The sequence below is a fragment of the Corythoichthys intestinalis genome, chromosome 18 (genome assembly GCF_030265065.1).
Source record: "Corythoichthys intestinalis isolate RoL2023-P3 chromosome 18, ASM3026506v1, whole genome shotgun sequence".
Classification (NCBI taxonomy): Eukaryota; Metazoa; Chordata; class Actinopteri; order Syngnathiformes; family Syngnathidae; genus Corythoichthys; species Corythoichthys intestinalis.
The window spans coordinates 12,740,771-12,754,440 of record NC_080412.1 but is presented as its reverse complement, the minus strand read 5'-3'; the positions used below and the strand labels follow the sequence as shown (position 1 = coordinate 12,754,440).

The window sequence follows — 13,670 nt, the reverse complement described above, 5'->3', positions numbered from 1 at the left end:
GCAAGGAAGAATGGGCAAGAATGTCAGTCTCTCGATGTGCAAAACTGATAGAAACATACCCCAAGCGACTTGCAGCTGTAATTGGAGCAAAAGGTGGCGCTACAAAGTATTAACGCAAGGGGGCCGAATAATATTGCACGCCCCACTTTTCAGTTTTTTATTTGTTAAAAAAGTTTAAATTATCCAATAAATTTTGTTCCACTTCACGATTGTGTCCCACTTGTTGTTGATTCTTGACAAAAAATTAAAATTTTATATCTTTATGTTTGAAGCCTGAAATGTGGCGAAAGATTGCAAGGTTCAAGGGGGCCGAATACTTTTGCAAGGCACTGTATATTAGGCAACAAAACTAGTAGTGTTGCACTGATACCGATACTACTATTGGCACCGATCCAGTACTCAAATGACATCATCAGTATCGGGGTGTACGAACATATAACGTGCCGTTGTTGTGCCAGTTGCGCTGCTTATCACCCTACCCAAGATGGCCGCCAGCTACGCACACCTCCGTAAAAAAATTGAGAATTTGTCACCCTTCCCAAGATGATAGACGTCCATTCATGCGTCGGCTATGAATTTCAATGATGTTATCACTAGTAGACATCCAATCCATTTGAAGTGGGAGGGTGGCAACGACTTTTGGGTTACAAAGTATCGTCATATACTGTATATTGGAACACCCATAATCCTGTGTTTTTCCGGAAACGCACAGAACACGAAACCAAAATGCCCGTAGTTGAGTCGTTCTTGTTGAGATTAGTATTTGCACATGCAGGCCTGGCACTGTGTGTCTGAGGCTAATCCGCAGCTAATCGCATTAAATATTGCACTCTGACAACTGAAGGGGCAGACACTCCGTTGCCCCGTTTACTGCTTGATGGCACTTGATGAGAAACTTCCAGAATAACCGTGTGTCTGGGTCACTGAAAGTATTGTCTGCAATTATTACTGATGTAATTTATAGGGAATTACCTCTTTGGTTGGCACTGACAGCGATAGACGTCCGATCCATTTGAAGTGGGAGGGTGGCAGCGAATGTGATAAACTAATGTAAATTCACAGCAGAAGGATGAAAAGAGCCTCATGATTGGACCCCTATCACCGTCAGTGGCAGCAAAGGAGGTTAAAATCGTAGCGTAAAAACACAAGTCAGCTGCTGCAGCTTCTCAACACAGTAGAGTTCTTGTAAAATCAGTTCCGGGTCTGAAGACTGATTCGTTCATTCGCGGGAATGACTAATTTCTATTTTGCGCTTTCGCTGCCTCGTGTTTCGGGTTTTCTTATGTCACCATCTATTTAAAGTGTGTGTTGTGCTACTGTACAACCTATAAAGTAGCTCAATCTGTTACTTCCAAGCAATATAACCTTTATTTGACATTTTATATTTTTTGTCATATACTATTAACTTACATTAGGATAGCTTACTTACATTGATGTTTTTTTTCTTTTCTACCATTCAAGTGGCTGTCGTATCAATCTATACCTCACGTCAACACAAGCCGACAGGTTGTTATAATTCTGTCCACGAATGATCAACGAAGTGATAACAACAATCATACAATCTCATCTACAATCATACAATCTCATCTACGTTTAATCTACGTCATGCTGAATCCATTTTTGGAAATTCAGTGGGTTCCCCTGGCTTGATTTTGCAGTTTTAACTTTGTCAACACACTGCTTACGTCAACCTCAATTCATGTTCTTTCTAAACCGGAAGTTCGGAGCAGACATCTTCCAAGATGGCGCCGCCCATATTTTGCTCAGGAAACTTGTCTACATTGAAAAAATAATAGAGTTGAGCATTTCTTGGGGATGTAATCAGTGTGTATTTCTGGTTTTATTCTTTTTAATTATATTAATTAAATTTGTATTAACATTCTATTTATAAATGTATTTATACTTATTTTTTTTAAAAATCAATCTTGATTGATAGTCTTTAAAAGATACAAAAATTGCTGATATTTTAAGGGTCTTTTTTTTTTTTTAAATTACCAAAAATGGTCACTTGCTCTTTAACATTACTGCTTGTTAAAGATCTTAAGTGTCAACTTTTGGGTGGCTTTCTATTCTTGTCTTTACTGTCCCTGAAATGGTTAAATAATTGCTTGAGTCATTTTTCTTTTGACAAAAATGATGATTCAAATTGTTAGTAAAGATCAAAAACAAATTAATTAAAAATGAATGAAATACAAAGGTGTAACCTAATGAATTGAAGAATAAAACTAAAAATGGGAAAATTCTTAATTAAAAAAAACTTAAAAAATAAAAAGAAATACAAAAATGTATGGAAATTCAATTAAAAATACAAATTTTAAAATAAAGAAATTCTTTCAAATCTTTCAAAAACATCAAAAACCCAATTATTACATTTTAAATAGATGTTATATACAGTATTTCCTTTTGTGTCTTATTTTATATATTTTCATATTTTTTTTCAATTTTAGAATGTTCTCATTTTTAGTTGTATATATTTTTTCGATTTAATTTTATACATTTTCTAATTAATACTATTTTTATGTACTTAAGTATTTCTCCAATGCTTTTTGATGTCTATGCATTAAATGTAAATTCAGGCATCAAGCAGTTACAAACATTTCATCAATTTGAACATGTAACTTGAAAGCAATAAAAATGAATTCCCATTTTAACCTTGAATTGTCAAACTGACCATCCATTTTTTAAAATATACAGTAGATAACCTAAGTCCCTTTTTCCAAATGAAAGAGGAAGTCATCAACAAGTTTGCTAAAAATATTTGTTCCCCTTTTGTCTTTCAGCCAGAAACTTCAACGTGCAAAAATCAGAGGCAATGTTGCGAAAGGTAACGTATGCCTTGCATTGTTCCACTTGACCATTTTATTTCCCTGTCACAAGAGTGATGTCATTGCAATGAAGATTAATGAGATAAAATATGGATAAAGTCCACACACATGACCAGAAAAGCACCGATGCTTAGGCAGAAGAACACTGTCATCATATTCTAATCAATATCACTTCGTATGTGCATGTTCACGTGTGAGTACTGATAACACAACGAATCTCCTTCCTGTTGACGGGCCGTTACTCCTATCTAAAACCTCCTTAAGTCTTTCCGTGCCATTGACAATGGTAGACATCCAATCGTGTTGTTCTTTTCACACTTCTGCTGGTATTTTGTCACTAGTAGACATCCAAACTGTTTGAACTGGGAGGTCTGGCAGTAATGACATTTGTTCATTCATTGTCAGGCTCTCCCTTTTCAAATGAAATCGACATCTATCACAGTCAATAGTGTGTTATCGTTCTTCAGCTCAACACTACGGCCACTTCGTTAGGTACACTATCTTACTTGAGCAGTTCCTAACATTGAAGTCAGCTCCACAAAATATACAATTCTAATATAACTATATCTTATATAATACTATTTTTTGATGGCAAAACTTATCAAAACTCAGTTCTTTGTTTTTGGGCGACCATAAGTTACCAGAAATTTATTATCATGGGAAAAAATTGCAAATGTCAATTCGCTGCCACCCTCCCAGTTCAAATGAATTGGACATCTACTAGTGATAAACTCATTTAAATATTTTTAAACCAGTTACAAAAAAACACTTTTTTTTTTTTTTTTTTTAACCTTTTTTAGTATGTTTTTATGTGCATTGATATCGAGTTGAAAATTTTAGTATCGTGACAACAGTGTGTTGTCCTTCCAGCATGTGGAGTTCAGGAAACAAATGAAGGTGGACACAATCATCAGTGACTGGCGGCCACCTGAGGTGAGAAAAACGACGACAACAAATAAAGTGACACCAAAAAGGATGACAGCCATAGGCATGTGCCGGTATGAAATTTTGACGGTATGATCAGGGCTGTCAACAGACTTGCAGGGCCCCGAGGACAAGAGACCATTATAGGGCCCCTCCAACCCACCCCACCCCACCCCTGCCACCAGCTTGTCACGACAACATACGCAGTACTTGTAACGCTTTGCAAGCAATGACAGTGTAAATTTTTAAATTATTTGAGATGGACAGTTAAATTTAACTTTAAATGTAATGTGACACAATATAAACAAACAGTTTCCATCTACTGTATTGTCCCATGTAGGCTACAATACAATAGAACTGAGAGTGCTATGTCTGCATGCTAAGCAACAAAACAGCATAACTAAACATCCTGTGCCTGCCCCCTCCCCAGCTGCTGCGCTGAGTGGGATTGGGGACGTGCCCCCTCCTCAGGATCACCATCCACAGCCAACTCTAGCCTTAATCCTCTGGCTTCTTGTCCCCTTTTTAAAAACGTCATCATTTTTTTCTCGTTCACCTTTTTTCTCATTCACCTCTATGATCTTCATCTCTTTTTCCTTTTTCTTTTCTTTTCTGCGCACCCGATTTATGACGACTCACCATGTTTAGAGTTTATAACAATGACAGATTTTAATTTCCCGCTTCAGGGCACGTACGTAGTCTAGACCTAAGTGCGCCAGAGCAAGGTCAAACCATTCTCTGCTATGACAGAGGGGGTTGGGGGGCATGGGGGCGTTGTGCAAAAAAAAAAGGAAAATGTATATATTTGAAATATTTAATATGTTAAAAGTTTCTTAATATATATCAAATAGAACATAATATTTAGTCAGACAGTTATTTAAATAAAAAAGAAATATGTGAATGTAAAGTAAAATAAATTAAGGGTCATTCAGGTGCCCCTATGGTCCTCACGCCCAGATCACCATAACCGGTTGCCCCACCCCCCACCCCACCATCGACGGGCTTGGGTATGATAACCTTAAGCAAAAATACAGTGGTTTCACGGTATCACAGTATTGTAATTATAGCTCTAAAATGTGTTATTTTGAGATGTATGGGTTAATTTTTTTTTTTTTGATACTGTTTTCTATTTAAACATGATTATTTTATTTTTCATAACATATTTGCAATTGGGCAGATGTTTACAATGGCGGAAGACTTTACAAAAGTAGGCTAATGGTTAAGAGGAAACTAGTTAGCCGTCTTGCCATGGTAACTAGCCACGTTATCTGTCTCGTTAACAAGCTAACGTTATAGTATGTGTTTTAACATCGCAAGACACACTAAACCAGCTTGAGTGAACCCTCGTAGCTGGTGAGAAACGTTCATGACAATGTTCATGACAGTGTTTACTTGCCTTAAATTTTGTGCAAAGTGACGGATTATGATCACGTAAATGTGAAATCATGTTGGAGGCGTTGCCTGCACATCACCTGTCCTTTCTCCTCGGAGCCGCTGCCGTCTGTTTCTTTTCAGTAGCCGAACTACTGCCATACTAGCGACATTGTCTATTTGTGAGCAGGGAAAAAGCTCAGGTGTAGTGTCACTGAAAGACACAGCAACAACTGGAAAGGGATCGGTTAGAACTGCCGTTTCAAGCCACAGATTTCTCACTAAAATTTTGGGACCTCAAAAATAGCTAATACTGTAACTATGTTATGACGGAACATTTGAATGGTTTTGAAACCGTGACGTTTTCATACCACGGTATACTGTGCCTTGAAACCGGTAACCGGCACATGCCTAGATAGCCACAAACATGACAAAACCGTAATCCTTAATTCCGATAAAGGTGATTTCACCACCCCCTTAAAAATATCATGTCTTGTACGCAGGTGATTGAGAAGTACCTATCCGGCGGCATGTGCGGCTACGACCGTGGCGGCAGCCCAGTCTGGTACGACGTTATCGGGCCTGTGGACCCTAAAGGTCTTTTCCTGTCCGCCTCCAAGCAGGACTTCATCCGCTCCAAGATTCGAGACTGCGAGATGCTGCAACGGGAGTGTGCCGAGCAGTCGCGGAAGGTTTACCGCCGTGCGTCTGCAGAAAGCAGAAGTGCTAATGATAATGCTCACTGCGTGTCTGTCACTCCTTCCAGCTGGGCACCAACGTGGAGGCCATCACAATGATCTACGACGTGGAGGGCCTGGGACTCAAACACCTCTGGAAACCGGCCATCGAAACTTACGGAGAGGTCGTACTCTAGACTCGCGCGTTCTTATTCATGATTTCCAAATCATTTAGTTGAAAATTACATCTTTGTTTTGTGGTGTTTTCAGATCCTTCAGATGTTTGAGGACAACTACCCAGAAGGCCTCAAGAAGCTGTTTGTCATTAAAGGTAGTGTTGCAGTATCGGTACCGATACGGCTCTAAAATGACGTCATCGTTGTCTGGGAGTACTGACAAATAACTCGCCTATGCTACGCAACATGCACTCTTTGAGATATAGTTTACAAACGTTGGTTGTCCTTCCCAAGGTGACCACTCGCTACGCACGCCGCTGTAAAAAAAAAGGAATGATAGATGTCCAATCATGTGGTGTCCAATCAGCATCTAACTTCACATTCAAGTTAGTTTAGTATTAAATGGAAAATAAAATGTATGTTTAAAAGCAAACAAAAAACGTTGAATCGATACAGTAATAGCATTGGCTGATATCACACAGCCAGGTACCGGGAGCCAAAAAGTAGTATCGGTACAACACTAATTAAAGATCATTCATTGGTCATCCATGTTCCTCCTTTCCAAGCCACCAATCAACTCTTTCCTCATCCGCAGCTCCCAAACTCTTCCCTGTGGCCTACAACCTCATCAAACACTTCCTGAGCGAAATCACGCGGCAGAAGATCTTCATCCTTGGTGGTGAGACGCAACGAAGCGGGCGTCCGGGGTCCGCCGAGATGGCTGACTGCCGTGCGTTTGATTCCGCAGCCGACTGGCAAGAGGTGCTGCTCAGGCATATCGACCCCGAGCAGCTGCCGGTCATTTACGGCGGGAAAATGACAGACCCGGACGGAGACCCTCGCTGTCGGACAAGGGTGAGCGGTGTTAAGCTGGAGCTTTAGTAGATGATAGCAAACAGCTTGCCAAAACTTCCTGTTGAAGATAGCAGCGACATGTGCATATATTCTTTATCCTCTGCGTAAAAGGGCTTGCATTGTGCACATCGCTCACCTAGAATTTCTAGTTGGAGAAATGATGTCAGAAACATTTTTTTCTATACTAAGAATGAATCTTCCCGTTTTGGGAGGAAATTGCAGACACCGCAAACCTAAGCAATTTGCACCCGCTTCCTGGCGTAGACGTTACGACGCTGTAGCAGCATTTCAGAGTGGCTTGGCATTAGTAGCTTGGTTTTGGTGGTGACCACATCATCATCATTCATGCCGCTGCTCTCTTACTGTCTCTTTAGATAATTAATTGGGCCCAGGACAAGTGAGGCATGGAAGCAAGGCACCGAGTTGAATGGATAACACATTTTCCTGTTTTTTTTTTCTTTTTATAAAGCTGAACTATTGATAGTGTGCGAGATAACAAGATTTCCAATTTGATTACCTTTCATAAATACCGTTAAATAAAATATTTCGTATAAAGTCAAACATGTTTAAAGAAAAGTATTTTTTTTTTTATTTTAACTGTAAAAAAAATGAGATACTATATGAAAGAATGATCATAATGCATTTGTTAATCTACAGTTCTATTTCATTCCTCCTGACCGCCAGAGGGTGGTGCTTAGCACCTGGATATTATATGAATATTAACTCATTGACTGATGTTCATAAGGACAGATGTCCAATTCATTCAAACTGGGAAGACGGGCTGTGATAGCTCATCTTTCAGTGCCATTGATCTTCCAATCAAAGTGGGTTGGACATCGAGTGCCGACATTGGCAGCCAATGAGTTAACAAATTTTAGAATTTATTTACATCTTGCAGAAAAAAAGATTGTGTGAATCCACATACAGTACAAGTGAATAAATGCTTTACACGTAAAAAAAAAAGTAAATAGAAAAAAATATAGTGAACAAACACTAATCACATCTACTTTATGTTCAATGAGAAATAAAACAGTAGGAATCAAATTTTATTTGTAGCTCATTAAAAAAATGACACCTGAAATAAGTTTTTGGTGAATGAAGTACTCACTTTTTTTTTTTTTTTACTTAAGCAAAAGTAGTTACAGGTGTAAAAACATGATTAAAACTACAAGTATCTATGAAACAATTTATTCAAGTAAAATGACAAAATTACTTGCTTAGTAAAGTAAAGTAAAAGTATTTTTCCTGATGCAAAAATGTAATTAAAAAATATATATTTATATATAGGGGTGTGTGTGGCGGAAAACACAGACAATATGGCCATATATAATGGCGGAAAACACTCAGGTGACCCCCAATTTGGCCAAATGAAGCTCTGCTCTGAGACCCCCAATTTGGCCAAATTTCAAAATTGCCCTATATGCATGTGTGATACATTGTTGGACAGCTTAAAATCTCAATTTTCTGGGGAAGAAAAGTTTTTAACAAAAGGGCATTTAAAAAAACTAAAAATTAAACCCCTAAACCCAACTCGAGGTGAGAGCATGAGAGAGCATAATTAAAGACACCATGATTTTATATTATATTTTATATATGATATTATCGCGTACTTACCTTGTTTCGATTTCAAAACTTCGTGCAGCATGTCTCACTTAGTGTCAAGACACAGCTGTGAATGGCCTCAGCCATTTTTGGGGATTTTATGGGTGAAACATGGTAATATAACAAGGGTCACAATGCAGAAATCGCAGACATCAAGGAGTGGTCGAGATTTTCTTTTTCAAATATTTACCTTTTTAAACGTTTTTATTCAACCTTTCTTTGTTTGGATCGATTATTTATTATCTAAAATATCAGGAGAAATGAGACAGTAACAAAAAAAAAACAAAACAATTAAATGATAGTTATGGGGTGAATATCTGTTATCTAGTTACAAACACTATTTTTTTTCTTTGTGATGTAATTTGTTTAAAAGGTTAAAATGTCAGGTGAATAATTTTATCAATAATCAATAATTTCATCAATTAATGATTCTAAGCTAAACATGATAGACATTTCGAATAATACATATAATTACATACCTTCTTTTTATGGCAGGGTTGAAACAATAGTGGTTGTGTGGTGTCTGTAAATGGGTGTTTCCAGGGTAAAACGGACAAATTAAAAATCGTTTGGGGGCTTAATGCGCCATGAAACTGCTGTGGCAGCATATACACATATTATTCTATCAAACACAACAGTTCTTTTGGCTTAAATACAGCAGTTTATTTTAAAGAGGGGTATATATACAGTGTATATATATCTATATATCTATATAATAATATATAATAATATATATAATATAAAAAAATTTTAAAAAAGAAAATTGACTGCTTAGTTTGATTAAAAAAAAAAAAAAAAAAAAAAAGCAATAATATTGAATGCACTGTAAACAGAAGCTTAACAAGCTCAAAAATGCCAAAACTTAGCTTAATGGCAGATTGCAAGCAACTATCAGGTACATACAGCCACCCACTGTACAAAAGTCTGGTGGTTTTTATTGTTCAATATATTGTGAACCTAGTCTTGCTTGTACTCGTGTTGCTGTCTCTAGTGCTCAGTTACAGTATAGTTGCACATGGCTGATCGATTGCGCCGGAGGCATGAAAACGAAACGGTCAATTCACAATGAGAAAAAAAGAAAGCAAACAAAAGTAATGTGTAACGCAGGAGACAATTTGAAAGGTAATGGAGTAAAAAGTACTGATACCTGCTGTAAAATGCAGTGAAGTAAAAAGTAAAAACTACCACTTCATATTTGTACTCAAGTAAAGTACAGATACACTAAAGTGTACTAAAGTACAGTAACAAATTACTTTTACTTTGTTACATCCCACCACTGCTCAAGACTTAACATCATATTATTATTTTATACATAATTTAAAAGCAAATTACCAGTAATCAAATTAAATGAAATATATTGTTTTCAATATCAGCCAATGAGTCAAATTAATTAAAATTCATTCATGAAAATGAATTAATTTGGTTGTGTTAAATTTGGCCTGATGAATTTGGTAATATAATTTCAAATTTAGTGAATGGTGAAAGCTTGTCACTTTTGCGTACTGGAGGTCCATATTTTGATAACAAAATGAAAAAAACTATATACTTATTACCAGGGCCGTGCAGAGACCAATGGTTGCAGGTGCTCATAGATCAAAATGGGCACATGGACAAAAATTTTATACACCTTACAACAAAATACCTTCCAGTTTCACCAGCTTTACAGTATAATTGCCTGTGACTGTAACAGACTTTAATTGGGAGGAGGGAACAATGAATAGAAATCAACACTGTCATCAACACTTTCTGGCTGTGACTCACTCAAGATAGTTAGATGTTCACTGAGCCACCATCAGCACAGTTTTTTCAAAACTATTATTTCATTAGTAGACAACTTAAAGATGTGTACCTTTCTTGATAATTTTGTGAAGAGAATGGACAAATATGGTTGACTATAGAGCAGGGGTTCCCAACCTTTTTTGCATCACGGACCGGTTGATTTGGGTCTTTTTTTTCACGGACCGGTGTTCTGTCAAATTTTGCACCCTTATAAAATTTTGCTCCCAAAGCTTTTGTGACGGTGAAAAAAGCCCTCTTTTATATTCAGTTGGACTCTCAATGTTATCCAATGGTGCTAAAAAACTATTTACGTCATAAACATACATGTGCAACACGAAAATGGCGTAAATTAATGCTTAACGACACGGCAAAGTCGTTAAGTGAGAGAGCTGCGTGCAGTTGTTGTGTGCAGCTAACAGGGCAAACGTAAGTTAATAGTCCTTTCTTTAAAGAAAGTTTGTAGTGTGTACTTTAGAATCGCTGCATTCGCGGTCATTTTTAACGTTGTACGCATGCCAAATTTGTCAGAACACCTGCAATGTGCGGCAGAAAAATACAGCAAATATAAAATAACATTTGTTTTTAGCCCCGTCGTGTTAAGTGCAAAAGTGTTAAATACAACTCACCTGCTGAATCAGTGGGAGGCCTGAGCTTGTTTCATTGTGATGAGATGGTCCTGACATGGGAGTGAAAGAAGCCCGCTTCCAAAGATACGATGTTGGAAATTGTAGCAGTTTTCAGTCCTCTCCTAGCGATGTCAGGATATTCCGAAATGACTTTAATCCAGAACCTCGGTAGAGTTGTTGTCTCAAATGTATGTTTAAGGTCGCCGTGATTTGCGATCTCTACAAGCTGATATTCATGCTTGAATCACTCAGTTTATTCACATACGGGTCACGAATCCACTCCTTCGCAGTTCGTGGGTCTTAGATTAGATTTTGATTTTGACTTAGATTTTGTTTTCTTCGAGGTTGTAGGCTCATCTTCTGGCTCGTCAGGTTCCCTTTTCCCCGTAAAAAATCTGTCCAAAGACGTCTGTTTTTCAGTCATTCTAGTGTGGGGGCTTATTATTTCCGGGAACGAATGTGATGGACGACAACCTACGTCATATGTTATTATTGAGGCCAAGCGCACATACTATAGATATACAAAACAAGATGTACTGCTAACAGTCCAATCAATGCATTTCTATGACGACCTCCTATCCTGTAGTTGTATATCTAGAGTAGACAGGGATATTGGTGTGTTAAGCGGCACAGGCCTAAGTCAATCGGTCAGAATGCAGTCGTTAATAAATTATTTATTATTTCTCCATAGCCCGGTACAAAATGCGCCACGGACCGTTACCGGTCTACGGCCCGGTCGTTGGGGACCCCTGCTATAGAGAGTAGAGACACACGGGTCGAAATAGGCTTGGGGCGGGGGGTAATTCATTATTAAAGTAGAAAACTATATAAGAGAAAATTACATATTATTATTTTTTTAAATATCCCCACAATAAATCTGGTGTAAGAATTTTCACAACAGTATTAGGTGGAACATGGTTTAATAGGGTAAGACCGTTTGTTTTCAACCATACTTCCTCAGACTCCTCACCACACACCCAGGTCACAGAGGAACAGCGTGCAGGAGGAGGGGGGGGGGGGATTAAAAGGTGTTTTCGGTGTTCAAGTACAGTACTTGGTGGCGTGCCTGCACAGTCGGCTAGCACACACATACGCACAAAAAAAAAGCCTTGTCAAAACAGGCACTTTGGGCATGTAGGGGGCACTGGGGCAGGTGCTCAAGCACCCTCCGCCCCCACGTGCCTGCTTATTAATTATAGTATACTGTTTATTTTATATCTGCTACACATTTTTAGCAATATGGATTGGGTAAACAATTTCAAATGAACTTCAGTGTCTATTCGTATTGACTTCACTGTCCCCTGTACACGGTCATGTTTTTGCCGAACACTTGTAAACATTTTTTTGAAAAGCAAACCGGCTAACATTGATAATGGTGAGTTCCTTAAGTTTGTCCTCCTTTCCAAAAAGAAATTTTCCTCCCAACATTAACTTTTATTTTATTTCCCATCAGATCAACCACGTGGGTCCGGTTCCTACTTCGTACTACGTGCGGGATCACGTGTCGGTGGAATACGATCAGTGTTTGACTGTCAGCCGGGGATCCACAAGACAACTGGATTTTGAGATTCTCTTCCCGGGATGTGTACTCAGGTTGGACGTTTTGTTGATCATTTTTCTATATTTCAGTTTTTTCGAGGAGGATATTTTTATATTATATTTTTTGTTAATGATGTCAGGTGGCAATTTTCCAGCGAGGGCGCCGACATTGGCTTTGGGGTCTTTCTGAAGGCCAAAATGGGCGAGTGGAAAAAGGCGGCTGAGATGGAGGTGGTGGTGCCCAGTCAGCGTTACAACGCTCACCTGGTGCCCGAGGATGGCTCGCTGACATGCGAGCGCCCCGGCATATGTGAGTGCACTTAACAATGGCAGCCAACAAGTTGGAATACTAAATAATCCAGCGTTTGTGCAGATGTGCTGCGATTCGACAACACGTACAGCATCTTCCAGGCCAAGAGGATAAGCTTTACGGTGGAGGTTTTGCTGCCTGACCGCCTAAAGACACAACAAGACCCCGCAACCACTTCGTCTAGTCAACGAGACAAGACAACCAACGACCAATCGTAGCCCAGCAGTGAGAAGAAAAGTTTTACTTGAATCACACCAAAGAGCTGAATGTGTTTTTCCCCCCGCCAAAACAATAGTTGGTGGACTTGTAATTATTACCTCCTGTAAGGATGTTATTATCACTACAATAACAGTATTATAATAAAATGATAATTGTTTTCTAGACTGGATTGGTTTGTAAACTTTCAAATGTCATGCATTTTACTAATTTAACTGGGAGTGGGTGGAAGCAATTGAATGGATGCCCCGTCCAGTTGAAATTAAACTAACTACCGTGGCACGTCGACTTACAAACATCTCTACATAGTTTTCAGTTTAAGTTTACAGTTACACAGTTTACAGTTAACTCTTTTAAGTTTACAGAGTTTTCAGGTTAAGACATGCCTCAATGGGAAAATATTGCTTGGTTATGGAAAAAAAAATCAGGATATGAACGGCAAAAATACATTATGACTGGTACTCGCAGCTCCTAGAATTTACTGAACGTAACATACTTATAGCTGCTCTGCCATTGGCTATTGCCTAACATTCCTGGCATCCAATGGGGCTAAGAGGGACCTTTACTGTATATCTCAGCGTCCTCTTCATTCGCCCTCGTGCATGTTCCAACAGCTTTACATGAGCGTGTTACCGTAATTTTCGCACCTGACTATAAGCTGCAGTTGTCCTTACTGTATTATGGGATATTTACACCAAAAGTTATTAACCGGTAACACTTTATTTGATAGTGGCATCATATGACTGTTTTCAACGAAATGAACCATCATG

General features: G+C 38.4%; 1 protein-coding gene across 2 annotated transcripts in view; it reads left to right on the top strand.

Annotated features, from left to right (window-relative positions):
• Positions 1–13,670, top strand: part of LOC130906565 (SEC14-like protein 2) — a 21,269-nt gene extending 7,599 nt beyond the window's left edge. For both annotated transcript variants that reach the window (XM_057821031.1, XM_057821030.1), the window contains 10 exons: positions 2,781–2,824; positions 3,696–3,758; positions 5,624–5,812; positions 5,887–5,982; positions 6,068–6,128; positions 6,569–6,652; positions 6,722–6,828; positions 12,289–12,428; positions 12,515–12,684; positions 12,748–13,670. In XM_057821031.1, the coding sequence (XP_057677014.1) occupies positions 2,781–2,824; positions 3,696–3,758; positions 5,624–5,812; positions 5,887–5,982; positions 6,068–6,128; positions 6,569–6,652; positions 6,722–6,828; positions 12,289–12,428; positions 12,515–12,684; positions 12,748–12,902 (1,109 nt within the window). In that variant the 3' untranslated portion in view covers positions 12,903–13,670. The remainder of the gene's footprint in view (positions 1–2,780; positions 2,825–3,695; positions 3,759–5,623; positions 5,813–5,886; positions 5,983–6,067; positions 6,129–6,568; positions 6,653–6,721; positions 6,829–12,288; positions 12,429–12,514; positions 12,685–12,747) is intronic.